Source organism: Mixophyes fleayi, chromosome 2 (genome assembly GCF_038048845.1).
Source record: "Mixophyes fleayi isolate aMixFle1 chromosome 2, aMixFle1.hap1, whole genome shotgun sequence".
Taxonomy (NCBI): Eukaryota; Metazoa; Chordata; class Amphibia; order Anura; family Limnodynastidae; genus Mixophyes; species Mixophyes fleayi.
This window is the reverse complement of record NC_134403.1, coordinates 129020238-129048044: the sequence shown is the minus strand read 5'-3', so window position 1 is coordinate 129048044 and position 27807 is coordinate 129020238. Positions and strand designations below refer to the sequence as shown.

Here is a 27807-nt window from a genome sequence, read left to right as displayed (position 1 = left end):
CTAATTAATTAAGGAAGAACTGTTCCTGAACAAAGATGAGTTGTACTTCCGTCACTGAATGAATTGTACAAATATTATAATGCAAGCACAAATTAATTTAAATAATGTTTTGAGATGCTGGATCACGCTTTTTACAATATTTTGAACAAAGAATTTCCAATTAAAAGAACTGTTTTACAATTAAGTTGTGTTACAAATTTTATATAGCGCTGTTCTCAAAGATCTCTTGTTTATATGTTCTCAGAAATTTTGTGTACCCTCCATTATGTGTGGTAGTGAATTTAGACTGTAAAGTCAATTGGACATGGACTGATATGAATGATTATAGATTCTCTGTATAGCACTACATAGTATGATGGTGCTATATAAATAAATGATAATAAATATAAATAAACAATAATAAGTGTCCAGTACCTAGCATCTGTCACACATGAGGATACCTGGGGAATTTTGGGCTAAAGTATGCTTGTGCCCTGTTTGCAGTGTTTTCTGGGGAATAGCATAGTCTCAAAACTCTTCAAGCCTGGTAAATAATATTATGTAAGTAACATGTTTATAAGAAGGAAATTATACTCTGATTTATTATCTTTGACATATATATCGTCACAATTGGTAAATGCTTCTTAATCTTTACAGAGTAAAATAGTATCCATAGATTGATGATTATTCACCAAATTATATTGAACATATTATAACAGCTGTTGGTGTTATGCAATATCTATTGGAAGCAGCTCCTAGATATGGGAGAACAATTTCTTTGCACAGCAAGCAGGGTCATATAATATATATATATTGTTTTGAAAATAGTTATTTTCCCAATATAATGTCTACTGCAATAACTGTCAATGTGGCCATTTGTTGTAGAAACTGCCTTATGGTTATTTTCTTCACCACAAAAGTGTTTTGTTATTTTTCTTGAAGAATACAAATGGAACACAAAAGTTTAAAGGATATTTCCACCATCATAGTTTATTTTCTTCATTCCAAATGAACGTCTATCTCTGAGACCCTTTTTAGTATTATGCAGTGGCTGCCTGGTTGCCTGTGGAGAGGCAACTGGATCTGGCGCACTCCCCCCTGCTGTTAGCATGGATTTAAAATAAATAGATTTTGGGGTGACATAGTAAAAAAGTACATTTGCTGTATTATGTAGTGGGGTGTTCATCCCTTTGTTGCCTGACTGGATTATACTGTTTGCCCTGTCAACCAGCAACCTTTACCAGCTGAAATGTCATTGGAAGACAAGAAACAACTCTGAAATTAAAAGTAATAATTCATCACAAATTGACTTTTAGTAAAAAAAAACAATACAAAATCAGTTTGAAGATGATGAGGAAATTGAATATGTCACTTGACCTGGATTAAAACGCATTAACATGCACTATACAACATTGACCTGTAAAGGTCAATTGTATCTTACATATATATACATGTGTATATTATCACTCCCAGAACTAGCCAAGAAAAACATTATGTAATTGGAAGGAGCTGTAGTAAAATTTCAGCTTGCTTACCCACCAAAAGGGATACACCCATACTTACCAGCAAAGGTTCCAGAAATAATTAAACTAGACATTTTCTCGTAACAGTAACACTAAATATACCTCAAGGATTCTACCACTTAACTCTCGTCTTTCTTATGTTTCATTATGCAACAAGGAGTATTGACCCTGTAAAACATCTGCGTCACTTTTTATTAGATTCTAAATGTATATATACATTTAACCTTCCATAAAGTGCTCAGATTTCAGATTCTACGCAGCAACTAATGGATAGACTTTTTAGCTAATTATATTCTAGCTAACCAACTAACAAAATACAATAGCCATGAATCCAACAACTCTAACAACTCTAACAGCTCTAACAACTCCAATAATTCATAATGAGTCAATCTGTCCAGCAAATTCCACAGTTTGCAAGGGTGCAAGCTGCCTGATGCCCCCCGACAACTACAATAAGATTCTTAATACGGTTTTGACTACAACGATCACAATATTGTTGGCACTCGTCATGTTTTCCTTGGGTTGCAGTGTGGAGTTCAAGAAATTTTGGGGCCATATTAGATGGCCATGGGGTATAGTAGTGGGCTTTCTTTGTCAATTTGGAATAATGCCAGTCACAGGATTTGTGCTAGCAATTATCTTTAACGTCCAACCAATTCAAGCTGTGGTTATTCTTATCATGGGATGTTGCCCGGGAGGAACTGGCTCCAATATCTTGTCATACTGGGTAGACGGAGACATGGATTTAAGGTAAGACTATGTCAATAAATTTAATAAAAAGTCTTGATATTTTGTATATATATGGATTCATCATATTTGTTATCATTTGAGTGTAATGCTTTGTTTTTTATGCATAAAATACTTTCTTATTCTATGTTGGGATTAAAGAAAGAAAAAGCGGAAAATGAACCTAAATATTAAACTGTACAAAGATTAACATACAACATTGACATTTTGCATTGCATTTGTAATATAAAATGGCTTCTAATTCAGCTACATTAGCACCTGTTATAAATACTATTCATCAAAAATATCCAGATTTTATCCACACAATGAGGTGACCTTATTACTGTAACTATGTGAATTTGATAAACTTGTCAATAATAATTGTGAAAATTAATATTTAGTATTGTTGTACATCTTTAGTGTGTGACCCTTAGAATAGTGTAACATAAAAGGGACCACTTAGGTCAGTACAAGGGCACATGGGCCAGCAACAACTAGCCCCCATGCCCATCAGGTACATTTTCCTGCCTGTCTCAGTGACAAATATAAAGAAATGTATGTCGGATAATGGTGCCAACAGCCCAATTAATTAAAACTTTGTGTGCGCTGGCTCATTCCCAAATACAAGAGAGCACAGTCTCAAAGTTGACCAATTATTCAATATGATCAACGTAATTGATTTAGGCAGTTTTGACACTGAAAAATTTACAATACAAATAACTGAATAAGTTCTCTGGTTCAATTATCAACATACTGCAAAACAAGATCGAGTTTTAAATGACAAATTAATTTAGATCATCATTTGTTCATGTTTAGACTAAACTGTTATCTCACTTAAATTATGAATAATTGCATTTCTTTTTATTCATTCATTACATATTTACCACACTGCTGCTTTAACGACATAAATAGTAATGTAGAACATTCCAGAGTAATTGTACTTATGATTCAATTACATTTGTAGTTTTATACTTTTTCTTTTTTCTTCCCCTCAAGGTAGCATTCTCCTCACACGTCACAAGGGATGTGACATTCACTAGTCTACACCTCAGTTGGGCATGACACTATGCCCTTTTTATCATTATACACAATGCTGATAGACCTAAAACACAGAACTTGTAAAAGCAGTGATTTTAGCTCATGTACTTTTCTGCAAGAGAATACAACTAATCTACATGAAAAGGGTTTGGAATAACAAAATGTCTGACAGCAGCATTAGTTTGGCGCCTCTCCAAGCACCAAGCTATAGATGGGAACCAACTAGGAGGAAGCGTTTCCCAGTCTCTTAGAGCATTTGGAAATTAGATGGCCGGGCTCCCCACAGTACAGGCAAAGGTTTTGTTTGATTCGTCTGTCCCGTTCTACAAAAGACATACATGACCGTCCTATTTGAATAGGTTCTTCTGGTGGTAAAGGTGGGTTCTGGAACTGAGGAGTCAGTTGTGGAAAAAAAAGGCCTAGCCGTTACTCTTTCCTGAGTGCGTGCCCAAAAACGCAGGTCCACACAATTACAGAGTGAGATTAAGGCATCAAGATCAGCATGCAATTCACGGGAGACCAGTTCATCTTTAATATGGTCCACTAGTCCCTGCCAAAAGGTTGCCTCTAGCGCCTCATTATTCCACTTTAATTCAGAAGCAAATGTGTGAAATAGAACTGCTTACTGACCCACGGTCTGGGAACCCTGGCACAACTTTAAGAGACTGGATGTTGCCACAGAGACCCACCCAGGCTCGTTGAGGACTTTGCGAAAGGTATTAATGAAGGAGGAAGCGTAATAAGGGATCACCCTGTTCCCAGAGAGAGGAGGCCCAGGCTAAGGCTTGTCCGGAAAGTAATGAGATTATAAATGCCACTTTAGTACGTTTCGAAGCAAATGAAGATGAGTTGATCTCAAACTGTATTGAGCATTGATTCTAAAATCCGCAACACTTTTTTGGATCCCCATCAAATTTTTCAGGCAGAGGAATCCGCAAATGAGTAGCAGATGTAATACAAGAAGTAGAAATGGGCTGTGTCGCCTTTGCGGTGGTAACAACAGCCAGCTGGGAGGTGGTTAGGGAGGCCTGCAGAGTATCCAGCTGGGAGACTACTCCCTGAAAACATTGAAGTAGATGGGCCTGTTCAGAGTCCTGCTTCTCCACACGGTGAGCAAGATGGAGTAACAGATCATGAGCCAATGGTTCACCAGTGCCTTTAGTGGTCATGGCCAGAGTATACTTTCACGGCTAGCAGGTAACTGAGGCCTACTTACTGGTATTTGCACTGCTAAACAAGAAGGCGCGGAGTCTAAACGTGCCCCTTGTCATCACCAGAGACCCCTGCAAGGGAGTTTGGAGTTAGCAGCAGAAGACACGTAGGTCGCGGCCCTCCTAGTTAGCCACCAATGAAGTAATAGGTGAATAAGTGAGGTCAAGCAATCCGAGGTCAGGCAGTGCAGGCAGAGAGGTACAATAGGATCAGGCAGAATCGTAGTCAGGAAGCCGGTGGTCAAACCAGGAAATCTGTAATGCCAGAAGGAGAACAAAAAGGGGAGGTCAGAGGAAACCAAGTCTGGAGAAAAAGAATCAGTCAGAATTCTTGGGAGCAAACAGGAACACTGGAGCATAAGAGACCTTGATACTCTGGCACCAGAATGGCGCCAGACTCTCCTTTAAATAGACAGAGCTGCATTCCCATTAGTGGCAGTGAATTAGCCAGTGGAACAGCTGATGCCGTCAGTCAGCGTCCCGTTGCCTAGCAATGAGGATGCGCGGCTACCACGCTTGCGCCCGCCGGGCGGAATCAGGAAGAAGCAATACATCCCATTGCTAGACAACGGAATGCGCCAGAGCTGTCAGAGGAGTAGGCGTCCATCCCTGTCACCCAGTGAAAGTGCGGAGATGGTGCCTGGCACCTCACTTCCCTCACACATTATATTAACACACCTCTCTCCCTCATATAGTATAATACATTTTCCCACTCTTCGCTTACACTTTACTTGTTCCATCTAGCTGTGTAGGAGACTCTTCTGTCTGACTATGGTGCTGCTCTGGCCACATGGGACGGCACCTGTCATGGGGTGTGCATCCCTTGTGCCAGATGGCCAGTCCAGCCATACATGAACCTCTGGCCTTTTAAGTGAATGAGTACAAGTGGGTATGGGGGATGAGCTAGAATCTGAAGTCAGATACAGACAGCAATAGTCCAAGGACCACCTCTGCACAGGAAATTTGCTCATTTCTAGGGAGAACCCATAGAATCCAAACATTCACATTTCCACAAAAAATGTTATTTAGCAAATGTGCAGCTTTATGTATAGATGAAGAAAATCTGTCTCAAAAATAACTTAAACAAAATTAAAGCAAAACTGAACTTTTTGACTTTATATGATAGTAATACGTAGAGTACCAACATGTGTGTATTATTTTTATGATCTTACCATTTGGTATGTTGGACAGTATCATTTTATAGTGAGTAACTGACACTGCCGTCGATTAGGAGGTTTAGTCAGTGATTGTCATTTCTAACCAGTCAACAAACTATATAATAATAGTACAGTGTGTCTTGGTGACAGTTCTTCCTTAAACAACACATTCTTCCACCATTTCTAATGGGGCTATAATAATCTACAGAATAGAAATTAGAGAGTCACATCTATATATTATCCTATAATTGGTTGAAGTGGGCTGGTATACAGTAGTATGCCTCACCACCACTTTTCCTACTGCTTTGATTGTAAAGCTATCCATTTCCATTCACTAGAATTCCCATTACATTTTCCATACCGCCGCTTCTAAATTTCCACTTCGACCGCTGCCTAGAATCACAACAGAATCCTGGATACCCAGAGGGAGGAGTAATAATGATATCTCTCCTCCTTAAAATCAGGTCTCTGGCCTTACACAGGTTTCATGTCCCAGCATTCTATTTCTCTCTGTTTCATTGTGCATCCTGTGAAACACGTAAGTATTAGCTCTGAAAGTGAAGTGCCTATTCCCTCCAGTGATTGTTTGTTGGTTTTGTAAGTGCCACATTGAGCGCACCATAATACTGCATCAATCTAATCTTTACACTGAAACATAGATCTATAGAGATTAGCAAAATATTGAGCTGCTATATAAAAATTAGTGTATTGAAAATTATACTTTGTTATCTAAGACCTTATCAACTTAACTATCTCTTACACTGACGTTTGTGATAACACTTGACATAATTCCATTTTACCTTAGAAGTATTTATTCTCAGCAGATTCCACAGATACAGATATGGAGACAACTCAACAGGAAACAGTTTTTATTTTGTTTTTCCAAAACAAACAAAAAGCACATAGATACACATACAAAGGCAAAAAACCCACATAAATATATCACAAAACCGGCCTCACGGATGGTATCAGCTCATAAAAAACACCAACAGCATCAACAACAGGATACGGTCTTAAAAATAGTTCTTAAGTCTCATATGTTGGATTTTGCTTGTTATTTTACATTTTATCATTACTGTACTTAAGAAGGATTTTCTCCTAACATACTACCAGTAAACTGTGAAGTAAAGTGTTTTGTGTTTTCTCAATGTGTAGGTTATAAATACTTTCTGTCATATTAAAGGAATTTCCACCCATTGTTTACATACATATATCTCAATTGACAATAAGGTATATGCAAAATCAATTTTTCTTTCTACTGTTATGGTGGAAAAAAGAACCCGAACTTATAGGGTTAACTCTTTCTTTAAACTATACCAATGGTGTACAAATTGCCTAGGATGGTATGCTGGTAGTGATTGGTACTGGCTAGATCTGATGGGCGGAGTCTAATGGGAACCCTGATTTTCACCAGAGAGTGATGGGGAATCTATAGGTTACAAGTCCTCAGAATAGCCTCACCAAACAGAGACATGACTAGGGATCGATGTAGTCCAAAGTTAGAGCAGGCAGAATAGGTTCAGAAATGTCACATCAGTCCCTGTCCCATTACAATCTAAATTTCCAATAACACACACATTCTTGCGTTCATTTTTGGCAGAAGCCAATTAACCTACCAGGGAGAACATACAATCTCCAAACAGATGTATAAATCGAACCCTTGACCACAGGGCTGTGAAGCAGCAATGCTAACCACTGCGTTGCCATGCTGTCCATGCAAAAGATGGTAATCAGGAACAAGCTGGTCAGTATCAGAAGGACAGGTTGACAAAACATATACACAAGGGATGCAAACACAACCTATTGGTTATCTTCATAAAATAATAACCAACATGGTTATATAAAGTAAGCAACTTTTCTAGCTAAATATGTTCAGATATTTCCAATAACTTTACGATGGTATTGCTCATGAAATGTACATTAAATCATTTTGCAAAACAATTTCTGATGTCACAGGATTTGTGCAATGGTTTCTGTTGATTGCATTTGCAGAAAGGACTAAGAGCACAATTGTAAGAATTATTTTGTTCATTTGTTGCAGCTTAAGCATGACCACTTGTTCCACATTATTTGCGTTGGGTATGATGCCTCTGTGTCTCTATATTTACACAAAGAAATGGGTCGATGCAGATGCCATCCATATACCCTATGACAGCATCGGTAAGTATATTGATGTTCTATTTTGTGCAATTTCAAGTGCAGTTATCCAGAAATTGTTGTGCAACATGCACTATACTACGCTTATTAGATTTTACATTTTCACCCAGCAGAATTTAAAGGATAACTAACCCCATTTCTTAATATCACAGAAAAAATCCCCAAATTAATTAACAAGTAATATACCTGCAAAAAAAAAAAACCGTGGCTGTAATGGAACAAAAGTTGTCTTTGACAATATGTTTTAATAGTCAGAAAAATGTACAGAATTAGTTAAAAAAAAAATACAAATACTTTTTTTTTTTAGTAGATTCTACCTTGTAGACCTGATAAATATTTGTATTTCAGAACACACATTAGGTATTCAATATGTTTATAGTAGTTTGCGTAAAAGATCAGAGGAACATTATATTAGTTGCCTGCTCAGGCAATAGGTGCCGCCATTCTGAAGAGGCATTGAAGATTGTAGGCTTCCTAACCTGCAGTTCTTCCCAGTAAAGACTGCCATGTACTCCTAAGCTCCTGGTCTTTCAACGCAACCACCTCAATATAGCTTCATAGTAATATGATGTTCCAATTCAGTCAGTGGAAAGGGCAACAGAGGCACTGTGAAGATATTGTGAGGTGGAGGTGGTGTGAAAGAACAGGAGCAATTACTGTCTCCTATCAGAGATCTGATTTTCACCTTGATCTTTAATACTGTAAATATTCTGTTTTTTAATGGGTAGAATGTACTATACATGCAAAGATCATTATCATAGTTGACATTCTTAGAGGCTCTAGCAGGTTTAGCAGTTTGTGGTCAATGTCAAAGAAGTGAAAATAATAAAATGCACTTTCTGCCTAAAGTGCAAATAATTAACCTATTCAAAAGTTATCTAAAAGTTAACTGTTGCTGCATAATCACGAGAGTGGAGAACAGTAACATATTTACCAGTTCATACTGGACTGTTTTATCTTCTCTGTGACACCTTGAAACTGATTAACTTGGAATCTAATATGTCAAATAGCTTCTTTGAAAAGTGCAGTGCAATCACATAGCTCACTTATATTATGCAGGTAGGGATTTTTTAAGTGTACTGTGCAATTGACTTTGCAAAAGAGTAGAAACAAATAAAGTACAGGTGATAATGATAAATAGAATAGATAAAGGTATTATTACAACTGATTGGATATTGAATTAGTTAAATTAAGGCAGGTAAATACATCACTTCTGCATGCTGATTAGTTTTGTTTTGGAGAGGAACACATGTTCTGTGCCAAAAAGTTACACATTTATACAAGTGCAGCACAAAATATAAGTAAATATCATGTATAATTATGAGTAATTTGTATAAAATGTAATCGTTAGGGAAGTATTAATAACAAGTTATTTACCCATAAAAATATAAAAACATGGCAGTATGTGAAGCAGGAAATGTTTATGAATGAGATTTAATTTAAAAAAGAAAGCCAGAGGAGTATATTTACTAAGCTGTGGGTTTGAAAAAGTGGAGATGTTGCCTATAGCAACCAATCAGATTCTAGTTCTCATTTATTTAGTACATTCTACAAAATGACAGCTAGAATCTGATTGGTTGCTATAGGCAACATCTCCCCTTTTTCAAACCCACAGTTTAGTAAATATATCTCACAGTGTCTTATCAACGCTCAACAAATGAGGGCTTCTTGAACCCTTTGGTGGGTGCTCATTCTGAACTCACAGACACTTGCTCTAATCGGGGAGTGCTCTTAGTACACGAGACATTATAACTAGAGCATCCACAGCACGTTGAAAGCAGGCAGAGCAAGGCAAACTGGGGATGCCTTATCGACATCTAATTGTGTTTCCTCCGTCTGAATCTATTTTTGTGCCTAATAATAAGACCGTAAGAGATTAATATCTTATTTAACATGAATAATTTTCCTGCGTTCATGTACTAAGTATTTTATTTGATTCTATTCAATCCTTCACAGTGACTGCCAGCTACAATGCAAGTCTTAAATATTTTCATTGCATGTTGTGTAAAACTAAATATCTAAGTATTTCAATGGACAGGAATATCAACTTGCAGGGTATAAGGAGGAGATTTTCACTATACTCTATACACAAAAGAAAAATCTAACATAAATATAATATATTTTAAGGCTCTACTTGCACTGGTTACTGAGGAGGGTGCAATGGAACAGTGTGGATTAAGATTACCTTGGACTCTGGGCTGTTCCAAAGACATAGAACCTCTAGGAGATGACGATTTTCTTTTTCCCAGTATGCGCAGTGATGGACTTCAATCCCACCAAAGGTCACACAAAGCAGCTGCACAGGACACTTTCAAAAAGTAGAATGTGGCTGTGCGGCAGTATGCGCCTCTATCAAACAAGTCCACAGCACAAAACTTATGCACTAAACATCCATATATTGAAGCACCCAAATAGCCCTTATATTCTTTTATTTAGAAGACGTTTTGTATAAGTATATACATGTTGTTGACACCACATATGGCAAAATACTATAATTCATGCTGTATACTCTAAGCTCTTTGCTACTGTTCCGCGCAGTCACCTTGCAGGCAACTAATGGTGCAATTAGTTTGTGGGGGCTGGGGCTAGGACCTGGGCCTTCGTTTTGCCCCCTAAACCAGCTCTGCAAATCCCTGGGGAAGATGGGGCCCCAAACTTTAAATCCCCTTACTGGGCCCCATGTAATCACCTCATCCGACCTTATAATCCACTGCTGCAGGACAGGAATACATTTTTGGTAGTAAAGTATTAGGTACACATTTTAATTGTATTGCAGCCATTTCTATAATGGTTGTTATTCTGGCAACTACCTGAAATCCCCCCTGATGCAGACTATTTGTTTTATGCTTTTTATTTTTTACAATGAACATACTGTTCAGATGTACACACAATTACTTTAAAATTAAATAATCACACTTATCTATTGGCTTAACTGGAAATTGACGGTAGTAGACAGAGAAAACTGAGTAAACCTTGCGGTCCATAGTTGTTAACAAATTATATTGCATATACATTTATGGGTAGATTCAATACCCCTAAGGAACAACACGGCCCGCGCATTATTACCATTACTGCAGTAATGCTGCACATTATTACCGTTACTGCAGTAATGGCTGTGCATTATTACCATTACTACAGTAATGGCTGTGCATTATTACCATTACTACAGTAATGGCTGTGCATTATTACCATTACTACAGTAATGGCTGTGCATTATTACCATTACTACAGTAATGGCTGTGCATTATTACCATTACTACAGTAATGGCTGTGCATTATTACCGTCACTGCAGTAATGCTGTGCATTATTACCGTTACTGCAGTAATGTTGTGCATTATTACCATTACTACAGTAATGCTGTGCATTATTACCATTACTACAGTAATGGCTGTGCATTATTACCGTCACTGCAGTAATGCTGTGCATTATTACCATTACTGCAGTAATGCTGTGCATTATTACCATTACTACAGTAATGGCTGTGCATTATTACCGTCACTGCAGTAATGCTGTGCATTATTACCGTTACTACAGTAATGTTGTGCATTATTACCGTTACTACAGTAATGCTGTGCATTATTACCATTACTACAGTAATGGCTGTGCATTATTACCGTCACTGCAGTAATGCTGTGCATTATTACCGTTACTACAGTAATGTTGTGCATTATTACCGTTACTACAGTAATGCTGTGCATTATTACCATTACTACAGTAATGGCTGTGCATTATTACCGTCACTGCAGTAATGCTGTGCATTATTACCTTACTACAGTAATGGCTGTGCATTATTACCGTTACTACAGTAATGCTGTGCATTATTACCGTTACTACAGTAATGGCCGCGCACTATTACCGTCACTGCAGTAATGCTGTGCATTATTACCTTACTACAGTAATGGCTGTGCATTATTACCGTTACTACAGTAATGCTGTGCATTATTACCGTTACTACAGTAATGCTGTGCATTATTACCGTTACTACAGTAATGGCCGCGCACTATTACCGTCACTGCAGTAATGACTGCGCACAGGGCCGGACTGAGACTAAAAATCAGCCCTGGCATTTAAAGCACACAGGCCCACGTGTTGTGGGCTCCATGCACTATATTGTTGCACACTGATGCTGGCGCAGTACAACATGATGTAGTATGAGTGTGTGTGTGGGGGGGGGTATTTATTTCTCCTAATGACCCTCAACATTACATTATTAGCACCCCAATTACATCAATAAATACCATGACAATACATTATTAGTACCCAAATTACAGCAATAAATAACCTCACACACACACACTCATATTACATCAATCGCCCCCACATACAGCAACCGGCATCACCCCCCACATTACAGCATCCGGCATCACCCCCCACATTACAGCAACCGGCATCACCCCCCACATTACAGCAACCGGCATCACCCCCCACATTACAGCATCCAGCATCACCACCCACATTACAGCAACTGGCATCACCCCCCACATTACAGCATCCGGCATCACCCCCCACATTACAGCATCCGGCATCACCCCCCACATTACAGCATCCGGCATCACCACCCACATTACAGCGTCCAGCATCACCCCCCACATTACAGCGTCCAGCGTCACCCCCCACATTATAGCAATACCCTCTCCTACTTATTAACAATACTAAGCACCAAACACACTACAACATTGCCACCAGCATGCCACCCCATACTACAGCAATACCACCAATTATACAGACGCCACTGTAGGAAACAATGTTTTGCTTTTTTCAAATCTCCCACAAAATAGCAAAAACGAACTTACACACACACAGGGCCATCTTTTCCATTGGGCACGATGGGCAGCTGCCCGGGGGACCCACGGGCAAGGGGGCCCCATAGGCACAGCTCTTAATGAGAATAAATAATCCTGCAAAAGAACAAAACCTGCAAAAAAAACCTTCAAGGGGTCACTGAGCAAGTACATCTATCTATCTCTATCTCTATATCTATATCTGTATATGTATATATCCAGTGTCGGACTGGGGCATGAAGGGCCCACCGGGGGAATTCAGTGATAGGGGCCCACTATATTGGGGTGTGGCCAACTTTAGGAGTGGGTGTGGCCAGTAAAGGGGGTGTGGTCAGGCTATGGAGGACAACTTATAGCACTATTTTAAATGTGCACCTTTTGCATTAGACCCTGCCCATTCTACTGGTAGGGAACTACATGGGACCCATTAATAAAACACTTGTGGTTTGGAAGAAACTCCAGTACCAGCTCCTGTCGTCTCCTAATGCACCAAGACAGTTACTTATGATAAGTGCATCATTTGGTTACCTCCAACCCTCGCCTCATATGTTGTTATTGCCCATCATGTATTGAGCTTATTAAAAGCCATTACAAGGGCTACACAAACCAAATAATAACATCATCAATTAGAAGACATAAACTGCACAATTAATTTTTTAGTACAATGGTTACCAACCTGTTGTTGCTGTGACATGTCCTGGAATAAAAGTCAATTCATAAAAAAACAAGTGATTGTAATTCTCAACTAATCTCAGTGAAATCCATCTAATTTCATTTTAAATACGGTTGATATATGCCTATAATACTTTCACTATATCACCCCTAAATTCTAAACAGGACAACCATCAAAAAGAATGCACAATAGGCAAAAGGAAAAATATATAAATATAATTATGTTCTCCTATGCATGTGCCTTTCTACACTAACATACAATATAGACCAACATATTATACAACCCTGAATGATTATATTTTCAACTGGATGCAATTGGAATACTAGACTACATGAAAAGCACCCTTCATTTGCCAGATCTTGTATACACAGTCTGATTATTAAAATGACTCTTTGTTATAATTATTTTTTAAGGACTCTTACAGAATATGCCACTCGTCAAAGACCATACACACAGCATCAGTGCTACTACGGTTGCGTACTTCACCAATGAATGCTTGTTGAGAAGGGAAATTTTAAAAAACAAAAAAATGAACAGAATACAGCCCATCCAAAGCCTGTCACATTTATTCCATATATGCTGGTATGCTGCCAGTGTTGTATGAAAGAGAATATAAATATCAAAGGACGGGCGCAAATGGGGGAAGGGTAAAGAAACACAAGGATTGGGTCAATGAATAAGTCAAGGGGAAAACGGTCCCAAAGTCATTAAAGGATGTTGGTCTTCTAGTTCCACCTATACCGATGTCCCAGATGGTAAACTTACATCAATGTGACCTTTTCTATTCCATACAGTATTTGAATAATGTGTCCTCTTGCTTCAAAAAGCACCACCACGATGTACTTTTACTCCCCTCTAAACCTGTTTCTTCTCCTCACCAGAGTGCACATATGGGAGACCAGGGAGAGAACAGAGAAAGATCTCATGGTGTTTTACGTTCTCTATTTATTAAGTTAAAACATGGGGTTAAAAACACTCACATTTTGTATGTTAAAAAGGTATCTTTCAGTCCATATGTTTCCTCGATCAAACGGCAGTATCCAGCTTCTGTATCCCAGCCACGATCAAACTGGCTGGGCTTCAGATAACCCGGGGAAACTCTGCAGCGTCAGAGGGGGCGTGGTCTATTGCGTCCAGTGTTGCATGAACCTATGATGACCAAACTGACCTTGGATCAGTATGTTGATATCAGGACGTCCTCCTCCCCTGCTCAAACTGCTGAAAAACACACTACCGCGCCTGGGCTCTCTGCATCTGCGCGGTAGTGTGGTTACAGGAGATGTGACCGCCGCCGCCATCTAAACAAAGTTCAACATCAAGCTCCGCCCTAACAACGGAGGGGGCGGAGCTTCAACCCCGCTGGGCCTACCGGTGGATTGACCGGCTGTCCGGCGGGCCAGTCCGAGGCTGTATATATCTATATATCTATATCTATATCTGTATATGTATATATCTATATCTATATCTATATCTATATCTAGGGGCCCCGGTGCACTGCTTTGCCCGGGGGCCCATAATGTTGTTAAGATGGCCCTGCACACACATAAAGGTAACAGGTACCCTTTTCCCTCAATTAAATAGTAATGGCAGAATTTTCATGAATCATTCCACATGAAATAAAACTAACATATATCTAAAAAAAAAAAACAACTATTGAATGATCAGTTGAACCCACATGGGCGCATTAAAAGTATTTCCATCTACAGCAAAATGTCAGAGAAAAATATTTTTGTTTTACTACAGTAATTGGATATGCGTTTTTTCTATTAATTTTAAATAACACAGTATATAAATTAAGGGGGCTAGAGGAGGTGGGTGAGAAATAATTGGATGTGATCCATCAGTTTGATTAGATAGGAAACATTTAGATTATTTACCTGGAGACGTCTATCCCCTTGACTCACAGGCAGGGCTGACAAGAGGAATTTTGGGCCCCGATACAGCAACTTCTTTGGGCTCCCATCATATTCAACAATGAAAGACTTGCCTTTGACAGAAGTTCATATGATGCCACACCGTAGTGTGCCCAGTTCATAATATGCCACATCGTAGTGCCCCAAGGTCATATTATGCCACATAGTATTACCCTCAATTCATATTTGGTCATGCAGAAGTGCCCACAAATCATATTATGGCATAGTAGTGCCCCCAAAACATATACCATACAGTAGTGCCCACAAATCATATTATGTCACAACAGTGCCTCCAAATCATATTATGCCACAATAGTGACCCCAAATAACATTATGCCATAGTAGTGCTGTGCCCCCAAATCATTAGTAAAGCTCAGACAAAAACTCATTCACAAATAAAAATTGGTACAGCATATGAGTGTGAGTCCCAAGAGCAGCTTAATACACCATTTACAATGCAAACATAAATAGATATATTGACACAATCAGATACAATTTATGACAAGCAATGTTTTTTCCTCTTAATTAAAAATCTCTGTACAGATAAATATGCAAAAAACATTACAGCGCAATAATGAGCAATACATAGTGTTTTAAATGTCATTGGATACACAGTAGTGCCCCCAGTTCAAGAAAGGATGGTTAAAAACACATTGCACACAAGAAAATATTTGAACTTACCTGATCATAGCATCCTGTGTTCTGTTCTCCTACTGGGTGCGCTGGGCGAGGAGGGATCAGCAGCTGTCAGCTCACACATGCAGTCAGGAGCAGGGATAGAGGGCAGTAGTCGAAGCGGAAATTTAGAAGTGGGGGTATGGAAAATAAAAGTGAATTGTCCCCTCTGTGCATTCCCATTCTTCATTACTATTTGTGTTTTATGACGGCTGTATCCCTGACATTCCCATTCTTAAGATGTCTCTCCCTTTACACTTTCTTTTACCTATGCCGCTGCACCATCTTCTCCTTTGTCCCTCTCACTTAACCCCCTGCACCACCTTCTCCCCTGGTTCTCTCACACGTCTTCCTGCACCACCTTCTCCCATGGCACTCTCACACGTCTTCCTGCAACACTTTCTCCCCTGGCACTCTCACACATCTTCCTGCACTGTCTACCCCCCTGGCACTCACACATCTTCCTACACCCTCTACTCCCTGGCTCTCTCACAAGTCTTCCTGCACCCTCTATCCCCTGGCTCTCTCACCCCTCTTCCTGCAACCCCTACCTCCCTGGCTCTCTCACCCCTCTTCCTGCACCCCCTACCTTCCTGGCTCTCTCACCCCTCTTCCTGCACCCAGCACCCCCTACCCCCTAGCTCTTTCACCCCTTTCACAGCACCCCCTTCCCCTTTGGCTCTCTCATCCCCTTTCCCAGCACCCCCTTCCCCTTTGGCTCTCTCATCCCCTCTCCCAGCACCGCCTTCGGCTCTCTCATCTCCTCTCCCAGCACCCCCTTCGGATCTCTCACCCCCTCTCCCAGCACCATCTTCCCCTTTGGATCTCTCATCCCCTCTCCCAGCACCCCCTTCCCCTTTGGATCTCTCATCCCCTCTCCCAGCACCCCCTTCCCCTTTGGATCTCTCATCCCCTCTCCCAGCACCCCCTTCCCCTTTGGATCTCTCATCCCCTCTCCCAGCACCCCCTTCCCCTTTGGATCTCTCATCCCCTCTCCCAGCACCCCCTCTTTCTCCTTTGGCTTTCACCCCCTCTCCCAGCACCCCCTTCCCCTTTGGATCTCTCATCCCCTCTCCCAGCACCCCCTGGCTCTCTCACCCCTCTCCCAGCACCCCCTCCTTCCCCTTTGGCTTTCACCCCCTCTCCCAGCACCCCCTGGCTCTCTCACCCCTCTCCCAGCACCCCCTCCTTCCCCTTTGGCTTTCACCCCCTCACCCAGCACCCCCTTCCCCTTTGGATCTCTCATCCCCTCTCCCAGCACCCCCTGGCTCTCTCTCACCCCCTCTCCCAGCACCCCCTCCTTCCCTTTTGGCTTTCACCCCCTCTCCCAGAACCCCCTGGCTCTCTCACCCCTCTCCCAGCACCCCCTCCTTCCTCTTTGGCTTTCACCCCCTCACCCAGCACCCCCTTCCCCTTTGGATCTCTCATCCCCTCTCCCAGCACCCCCTGGCTCTCTCTCACCCCCTCTCCCAGCACCCCCTCCTTCCCCTTTGGCTTTCACCCCCTCTCCCAGCACCCACTGGCTCTCTCACCCCTCACCCAGCACCCCCTTCCCCTTTGGATCTCTCATCCCCTCTCCCAGCACCCTCTGGCTCTCTCTCACCCCCTCTCCCAGCACCCCCTCCTTCCCCTTTGGCTTTCACCCCCTCTCCCAGCACCCCCTTCCTCTTTGGATCTCTCATCCCCTCTCCCAGCACCCCTGGCTCTCTCACCCCTTCTCAGTGGCGCACACAGGGGGGGTTTCTGGTTCTCTAGAAACCCCTCCCCTCCGGGAACCAATGATACTGTACAGCAGCCGCGGCGCTGTCAAAGAAGCGCCCGCGGCAGTGCTGTATTGTAGTATAATACAGCACTGCCACGGATGCTTCTTGACAGCGCCGTGGCTGCTGTAGAATTCTCTCTCGCTCTATTTTTTTTTTTCCGGGGGGGCGGAAACCCCCCCTCCTAAACCCTGCGTTCGCCCCTGTTTCTCTCAGCACCCTTTCCTTCCCCTTTGGCTTTCACCCCCTCTCCCAGCACCCCCTTCCCCTTTGGATCTCTCATCCCCTCTCCCAGCACCCCTGGCTCTCTCACCCCCTCTCCCAGCACCCCCTCCTTCCCCTTTGGCTTTCACCCCCTCTCCCAGCACCCCCTCGTTCTCTCACCCACTCTCCCAGCAGCCCCTACTCCCTGGCTCTCTCACCCCCTCTCCCAGCACCCCCTCTTTCTCCTTTGGCTTTCACCCCCTCTCCCAGCACCCACTGGCTCTCTCGCCCCTCACCCAGCACCCCCTTCCCCTTTGGATCTCTCATCCCCTCTCCCAGCACCCTCTGGCTCTCTCTCACCCCCTCTCCCAGCACCCCCTCCTTCCCCTTTGGCTTTCACCCCCTCACCCAGCACCCCCTTCCCCTTTGGATCTCTCATCCCCTCTCCCAGCACCCCCTGGCTCTCTCTCACCCCCTCTCCCAGCACCCCCTCCTTCCCTTTTGGCTTTCACCCCCTCTCCCAGCACCCCCTGGCTCTCTCACCCCTCTCCCAGCACCCCCTTCTTCCTCTTTGGCTTTCACCCCCTCACCCAGCACCCCCTTCCCCTTTGGATCTCTCATCCCCTCTCCCAGCACCCCCTGGCTCTCTCTCACCCCCTCTCCCAGCACCCCCTCCTTCCCCTTTGGCTTTCACCCCCTCTCCCAGCACCCCCTGGCTCTCTCACCCCTCACCCAGCACCCCCTTCCCCTTTGGATCTCTCATCCCCTCTCCCAGCACCCTCTGGCTCTCTCTCACCCCCTCTCCCAGCACCCCCTCCTTCCCCTTTGGCTTTCACCCCCTCTCCCAGCACCCCCTTCCTCTTTGGATCTCTCATCCCCTCTCCCAGCACCCCTGGCTCTCTCACCCCTTCTCAGTGGCGCACGCAGGGGGGGTTTCTGGTTCTCTAGAAACCCCTCCCCTCCGGGAACCAATGATACTGTACAGCAGCCGCGGCGCTGTCAAAGAAGCGCCCGCGGCAGTGCTGTATTGTAGTATAATACAGCACTGCCACGGATGCTTCTTGACAGCGCCGTGGCTGCTGTAGAATTCTCTCTCGCTCTATTTTTTTTTTTCCCGGGGGGGCGGAAACCCCCCCTTCTAAACCCTGCGTTCGCCCCTGTTTCTCTCAGCACCCTTTCCTTCCCCTTTGGCTTTCACCCCCTCTCCCAGCACCCCCTTCCCCTTTGGATCTCTCATCCCCTCTTCCAGCACCCCTGGCTCTCTCACCCCCTCTCCCAGCACCCCCTCCTTCCCCTTTGGCTTTCACCCCCTCTCCCAGCACCCCCTCGTTTTCTCACCCACTCTCCCAGCAGCCCCTACTCCCTGGCTCTCTCACCCCCTCTCCCAGCACCCCCTCCTTCCCCTTTGGCTTTCACCCCCTCTCCCAGCACCCCCTTCCCGTTTGGATCTCTCATCCCCTCTCCCAGCACCCCCTGGCTCTCTCACCCCCTCTCCCAGCACCCCCTCCTTCCCCCTTGGCTTTCACCCCCTCGCTCTCTCACCCACTCTCCCAGCAGCCCCTACTCCCTGGCTCTCTCACACTGGTGATCCCCGAGAGCAAATCGTGGCACCCCTGCGACACCCCCCCGAAAATCGCGGCACCCCCGTGACCCCCTCTCTGAGATTCGCGGCACCCCCGTGAACCCCCGAAAATCGTGGCACCCCCGTGACCCCCCCCCTCCGAGATTCGCGGCACCCACGTGACCCCCTGAAAATCGCGGCACCCCCGCCCCCCCCACCCTTGCGAAAATCGCAGCACCCCTGTGATCCCCCCCTCCGAGATTCGTGGCACCCCCGTGACCCCCCCCCTCCGAGATTCGCGGCACCCCCGTGACATCCATTCAGAAAAAAAACAAACTGGAAACTGTCCAGATTGCCTGTAAATGCAGAGGAGGGAGCGCAACAGAGGTAGCTGGTTCCCGGGGAGGAACCAGCTACCATGAAGACAGGAGGAGTCGGGACGGCCCATATAGCCATCGGCCCTTCTGGCATTTGCCAGAAGTGCCAGATGGCCAGTCTGGCCCTGACTGCGCACTATTACCGTTACTACGGTAATTTCTTCGCTGATATTTGCTTGCAGCTCTATGAGCCACAAGCAAAAGCCTGCATAGAAATTACTATAGAAACGGTAATAATGCTCAGCCACGTTGTTCTAAAGGTCAACGCAGCTAATTGAATCTACTCCATGGTGTAGTTACTTGTTAATATTTCGTAAATGTAAAACTGATGCATTTAGAATATCTTTCTCTTTTTATCCTAGGCATTTCTTTGGTAACTCTAGTAGTTCCTGTTGCAATTGGAATGTTTGTAAACTATAAGTGGCCCGAAAAGGCAAAGATTATATTAAAGGTAAGGAAGAAAAATAATACAGAAATATAGAGGCATATTACTTAATTTAGCTTTATGTCTGCTCTGAATTAGCACACATGATGCCCCTACCTAAAAAAACAGTTGCCCAAATACCGTGTTTCCCCGATAATAAGACCTAGTCACTTTATAAGCCCTACCCTAAATTTCCTTCCTACGGCTAAAATAAGTCCTACCCCGAAATTAAGCCCTATCACGAGCGCCATTTTCCCTGCGCTCCGCTACGGTACACACTGGTACCCTATCCGCTCACCTTTCCTGACATGGATGCCGCGATTTTGCGCCGGCATCCAATCACAGGCTGCAGCAGTGAGCACACTCCTCTTCCTTCCCCCTGACGTGCCAGTGCAATTGTTGAGAGCCGCAGAGGAGAGCTGAGACGCAAGGCAGGAGGCAGGACACAGAAAAAATCAGGTATGCAGCACTGAGGGGGCATGATGGGGATAAAAGGAGCACTGAGGGGCATGCTGGGGATAAAAGCAGGACTGATGGTCATCATTTACCTTTACCTTTGTTTAATTGAAATTGCTGTCAATGTTAATTAAAATAAGCCCTACCCTGAAAATAAGCCCTATGGTGTTTTTTTGACAAGAAAAAAAAATAAGACAGTGTCTTATTATCGGGGAAACACGGTAGCAGTAGATCAATCAATAAGAAATCTGTAATTAGAAAGACAATATGGATATTATGCAAATATATTTAATTAGAACAAAACTGTAACCACATGCATTGATATAACATGTTTCTTTAAATGCTTACCTTTGGCTGCAAAATTGTACATGTTTCACAAGCAGAATTTGGCCTTAAGTAATCTCACTATACCCCAACCCTACCACATAGCAGAATGAGAGGACTGACATCATCTCAGATCTATTCATAGAACTAAATTCTGTAATAAGTGTATGTACAGATATAGTTCAAAATGCTCATTCCATGGAATGGAGAGACAAAAGCAGTACTGGAAGACTGTATCTCTGTAACTTCGTACCTCTGTAAAGTGTCCTATTCCTGAGCAAAACTCAATTTGTGCACAATGTCACCAATATTGTAGAGGAATAGGCCAAAATATCACCAAACCAATGTGTGGGATTGATCAATAGACACAGGAAACATTTGATAGACATCATTGCTGTAAAAGGATGTAGCTTATCTAATCTAAAAGTTCACCCACATATTACAGAAAATACAATGGGAGTCATTTTATGACAAATTAATAGTAATCTATAGAAAACAATCAACAATTAGATTTTAAAAAAAAATGCATTTAGGTTACTGCACTCTCTGTGTGCATTGTCCCTAATCGAATTTTATTAACCTGTTATTAGTACTTAGAATCCTATGAGGCAGGTTCGCTGAATAATCATTACCAGTGGCTGGAGTAAAATATTAACATTGAGGGGCAAATTTATCAAGCTGCAGATTACCTATGCCAGGTATTTAGGTATCAATTTGTAGAATGTACTAAATAAATGTTAACTAGAATCTGATTGGTTGCTATAAGCAACATCTTCACTTTTAAAACCTGCTGGAAACTCGCAGCTTGATAATTTTACTCCTAAGTATTAAACAACAGACAGCCATATACTCAAGTTTCATAAATTATGGGGTAACCAATTCTTAACTAGTCTTATTTTAATACAATTATCCTAACAAATATTCAATAAAAGATCTACTAAATATTAAACATTTACTATAATTGAATCCACTATCATTGCTATCCAGTCAGTAAATTTAACCATTGAACTCCCTTTCCATTACCCCATAATATATCATTTTACAATTTAAATTCTGTACTTTAATAAACTATAAGAAAAGTTGCAAGGGTCAGCAATGTGTGAAACAGAAGGATATTTGAACCTACACTTTGTATAGCATTCTAAAAAGTGCTAGAGGAAAAACACATTGCTGCAAGGATATAAATTAAATAGTGTACAAATACACTATCTCTAGTACCACTGTACCACTGCGACCTCTATGTCAGATATTACTCAAGATAACAAAAAACACCAGTGCAAATGGTGTATTAGTCAATAATCCACTATATATATATACCAGTTCAAGAAATATATAAGTGCTAAAACACATCAATGAAACAAGTTCACAATCTAATCATAAGCCTGTAAATTTAAAAGACAATACATTTTTACATTTTTTTGTCATTTCAAATAAGGCCCCATTTAATTTAAACATTTAATATAATGAATGACAAATAAATAAACATAATAGGTCTGATTCATTAAGGAAAGTAAGGCAAAAAAATAGTAAATTTTCTCCTGGACAATACTCTGAAATTTAAAGTTGATCTAAGACATACCCTACCCCAACTATAAATATGTCCCCACATTTTAAATTTACCTCCCCCTCCAAAGCAACATGGTTTTGTCGAGGTGCAAAGTTACTTTTTTTTTTATTCACTTTCCGTAATGAATCAGACCCAATATTTTCCGTTTATTCAATAGTTTTTGCAAACAGCGTAAACAGGAATAAAATTTATGGTTAAAAACACATTAAAAATATTATTTAATTAAAAGCAAATTAGTTAATTTCATCCGATATGGGTATAAACTTACTTTCATTTAAATTGAATTAAAAAAATAAAAAAAATGTAATTCTTTTACATACTATAAACTAATCTACCGTAGTCAGCACTAGACATATGTTGTATAAAAGTACTGTTAAATTTAGTTATGTCAGAAATTAAAGAGAATTATTTTTTTTTAGGTGGGATCTATTACAGGAGGTATTCTCATCGTTACTATAGCTGTTGTTGGAGGCGTATTGTACAAGGGATCCTGGGTCATCGATCCAAAGTTGTGGATTGTAGGAACTATATTCCCATGTGTAGGTTTTATAATTGGTTTTGTTCTGGCAGCAATGGCTAATCTACCATGGAGCAGGTATGTGTAGTAAATATAAACATACACAGCAATCTAAATAAGCTATTTTGAGCTAATGACTTGTCATATTACTAATGAATGATTGCAATTATAGTGGGTTCGCTTCCTTTAGTGTTTTGTTTTTGTGAAAAGTAAAAATAAAGCCCAATAACAGTCAGTTCAACAGTGTTACACAGTGCCACCAGTACTGCATGAGCAAAGGTATTAAGGGGTCTATTTTTTTATTAAACAGTAGTACCATTCATTATGTATCGCTCCAAAGTGCAGCAATACATAATTCAGTACTGCTGCAATTTACCATGTTGGGGCTGTTTTGGGAGCCCTGGCGAAAACCCTTTTCCTCCATGAAGACTTTTTTATAGTTCACCAACGGCCCAATTCTGCCAGTGAATGGAGAAAGTGCTATGCGTATATGCTTAGAGCTTTCACCTGGGAGGGATCCAGTGAAGTCGGAGAGGCTTAAGCTGGATCGCATTGAAAATGACAGGTAACACCATCCTGAGATGACGTTACCTTGCTGTGAAAAGCTTTGGATGAATTAGATAACTTTGCAGCTATTTGCATTCAGAGATGTTAAATAGATTATGGCAGGATACATCTTTGCTTTCTCCTGTGTTGAACCCTTCATAGATAATACAATGGGCATTTTACAGTGAAAACTGCTGTTTTTATTCCATTTTTATGGCTGATCGCACCTTAGGAAACAGACCCCTTAGTCTCACAACGCATGCCCTGAATTTACAAGAGAGTGCAGTCATCACTTAATCCCCTCAGTTTGTCATTTTTAGAAAAAAACAACACTTGTCATTTTGTAAATGTAGATCTGTCTGCACTAGTTCTGCACAGCATCACTTTTTATAAATGTTCTTCATGAAAAACTGAAGTGCAAAAGGTATGAAAGCAATGTAAGGAGCGAAAGAGAAACATGTGTTATAATGTTTTTAAATATTACGTTTTCTTTTAAACAATTTAACGGATACAGTGTATTGAAATGTTACCAGGTTTATTTTGCTACTTGCAGACCACTATGAAATACTGAAACATAGAAACAGAATTTGACAGCAGATAAGAACCACTGGGCCCATCTAGTCTGCCCATTTTTAACCGATGGTAACCTCAAACCCTAATTGATCCTTAGTTCTTTTTTAAGGATTTCCTTCTGTCTATTCCAAGCATGTTTAAATTGCTCTACTGTATTAGCCTTTACCATCTCAAATAGGAGGCTATTCCACTTATCCAATATCCTTTTGGTGAAGTAATTTTAAGTAATATGTCTACTATATAGAATTAAGGCACGTCTACGTGACTGTCTACCTCTGTGTCATTTTCACAATGGTTTTTGATATACAAGAAGCTTGGTTGTTGGTGATTAGATATTGGGGACACCTGGTGAAAAAGATTGGGAGTCACTGTTTATACTTTCCAACGTTCCAAAATGTCAAATTAGGGCAAAATAGATCATGCCCAAATTCATACGGACCACTATCTACTCAGCCTTACCCCACAATATTTGAGTCATGTTAACATAAATAATCAATGGCCTGCACAAATTTGAACAGAGGTAACTTACAGCAAAGACAAGGGGGCATATTTACTAAACTGCGGGTTTAAAAAAGTGGAGATGTTGCCTATAGCAACCAATCAGATTCTAGCTATCATTTATTTAGTACATTCTACAGAATGATAGCTTTAATCTAGTTGGTTGCTATAGGCAACATCTCCACTTTTTCAAACGCGCAGTTTAGTAAATATACCCCAAAGAGACTTATTATGGATGTTTAATGTGTACAATACTTTGCCTCATTTATAAATAAGTGAAAAGGTAACATTTCTCCCATACATTTATATTAAATGGATTTTATAGTAGAGGCATAGGGGTCTATTTATTAAGACCCCTCCGCTATGAAAATTTTCTATTGCTGCTTATTGTAGCAATAGAAAATGTGCATTAACTGATCCCAAAATAATAAAAGTAAAGATCTGCCTACTTATTTCTATGGACCAGGTAAAATATATATTACACAAAAATCACTTGCACACACAGATTACCACTGGTCAATATAAACATACCAGCTATTTACTACCACAATGAAATACGTTCTCTGTCGACTCCTGACAGATTTGTTTGTATAATACATATTTTATATAAGATGCATTATATTTATCTTTATATGAGCCAGTAGAAATTAAACATGTTTCTATGTATGACATATTTAGGTGTCGCACTGTGTCGCTGGAAACTGGAATGCAGAACACACAGTTATGTTCTACCATTGTACAACTCTCATTTACTCCTCAGCAGCTGGGTTTGATATTCACTTTCCCACTGATATACAGTATTTTCCAAATACTGATAGCTATTCTATTCTTAATAGGTGAGTCGTAACTGATGTTTTTTAATAAGTGCATAGAATATTCATAAGTATGTATGTTATTTCATATTATGGAATGATAAGGACATGCAATAAGAACTTAGTACATCTGACAATGAAAAAAGGCTTAGCAAAAATTCAACCTCATGATTTGCTGTGTTAATTAAAGTCATCACTGCTTTATTATGCTATGATAAATAATATTTTTTTTAATCTTCAATTGTATGCAGTTTAAAAAAAGTAATCCAAAATGAAATACATTTAAGTATTTTGGTTTCATTTGATCTTCACTGAAATTGAAGTCAATTTAGTGCCAGTGTTGATTATGTGTATTTTACTGTTAACATACTAACTTTTTACTCCTAGTCTACCAAATTTATAAACGAATATGTGGAAAAAGATTTGAAGTAGAAGAGACACTCGAGTCACCTTATGCACAACCAAATGAAGGTTTTGATCTTGATGAGAAAACAAAGAAGTGAGTTTCAGCAATATCACGGAGGGTTCGATGCGACCTCTACAGTACACCTAATACAGCATGGGCGACAATCTGACAGAATACAGAGATTGTTGTATATTGTGGAATCAATCCTCTGGTATAGACCTGAATGAAATATATATCTATGAAATAAAACATTATTAGTAATATAGAGAAACTACATGTAATAAATATATATTAGTTTGTACCTAGTTTGTATAGTGGGTTTTTCAATATTAAGCATGATATTAGCATAATATCATACTATATGTGCTATAATATAGTATATTATTCAGTGGGAATTATTTAGAGGTATGAGATCTTTTAATCTGGAGCCCAATATGAAGACAATTTAGAAAAAATAGAAAGAAAGTAGATCATTATTATATTATATATTATTACTGCCGCTTGTTATTATGACAAACTCACCATTTCTCCTCTACTGTACCTAAGGACTGCTGTAAAACAATTAAATGAGGAGAGGAATACTTGGGGTTGCTGGAGTAAAGACAAGGATAATAAATAAATGTGATGTAGATTTTACAAATGGTGACCTAAACTTGGAGAAAACTGTTATCCAGAGAACCCAAAGGTACCAATTCTAGCTAAAATGTCCCATACCTGTACAGGATCGATAATAATACATGTAGCTCTAATAACATAGTCATATTCTAGGTCTACAATACAGTGTAATAAAAATGCACGGGGGATTTATCTTGCGCCATTCTGTGTTGGTCAATGCAGACATGTCAACATGACCAATTGCACTATGGAGACAATTGTCTAATTTGGCCAGTCTGTCAATGGTAAACGCATAAACAACGTTTTATGTTGTTTCTCTTCTTTTATAAACAATTTCTGTTACATAAAATATTAGCAATTATAGCTTGGTGCACTGACTGCATATAAATGATGCATGCAAAGGCTAACTTCAATCAAGATTCAAAGATGCAGAGGCCCTTGGTTTAGGTAACATTTTCCATTGCAGACTGTACCATGGGCTTCAATCAACTTACTTAAAGGACTGTACAACATAGATTAAAGTGCACTCTTTAAAAGGGCAGTCCACCTTCCCATGTCTTTGTTTATTGGTTTGCACATGCCTTTCTGCATATTGTACTACATACATTGCTGTTTTTCCGCCTTAAAGGGGTTATTCACTTCTCTACGGAAGACATTGTTTAGAGCTTTACTGAAACACTATGGAAGTACTCAGTTCTCTAATGCAATGACCCAGAATTCTGAATCTGGTCAGAGGGTGTGGGGGCTTGACATCGCGTTAGCTATGTGTGTGTGGCAGGATTTAATAGTAAATGATTGTCCAAAGTGAATAACCCCTTTAACTGTGTCCTTTAGATTTATTTCCATTGCATGACATGAAAGAGATCTACCTCTACTATAATATACATAGACCAGTTTTGTGTCATATCAAAGGGCAATGAAAATAAAAATAATAATTTCTGACTGCTGGTAAAAAAAAATATGTAATCAAAAGGGAGGAATCATTGAAACAGGTAACAGTAACATTTACAAATACATTTGTAAAATTTCTTAGAACATAATATACTTTAGAAAAAGCAGACTTTCTATTCTTAAGCCTATACGACATGGCTGGGAACCTGAAGTAGCTAAAACCAGAGAACAATAGTTTGAACTTGAACTTGGCTGCGCAGCATATGTTGATATAGTGTCAAACATTTGAACATATCATATTCAGTAAAATGTGCATCTATATTTGTGAATGTTGCAAGATGCCTTATTTTAACATTTATTTTATGTTTAGTGGCCCATTAAGCCCATTAAGCTTTCTTTCATGAATTTAAACCTGCAAAATATCTGCATGTCAAGAATGAAA

General features: G+C 40.7%; 1 protein-coding gene across 1 annotated transcript; it reads left to right on the top strand.

Moving 5' to 3' along the window:
* The first annotated feature begins 1827 nt into the window (after nt 1-1827).
* Nucleotides 1828-25956, top strand: LOC142139845 (ileal sodium/bile acid cotransporter-like). Its single transcript, XM_075197709.1, has 6 exons — nt 1828-2252; nt 7676-7794; nt 20099-20187; nt 22927-23102; nt 25320-25477; nt 25841-25956. Exons 1-6 carry the CDS (start codon nt 1828-1830, stop codon nt 25954-25956), a joined length of 1083 nt encoding a protein of 360 aa, XP_075053810.1.
* Nucleotides 25957-27807: the final 1851 nt, after the last annotated feature.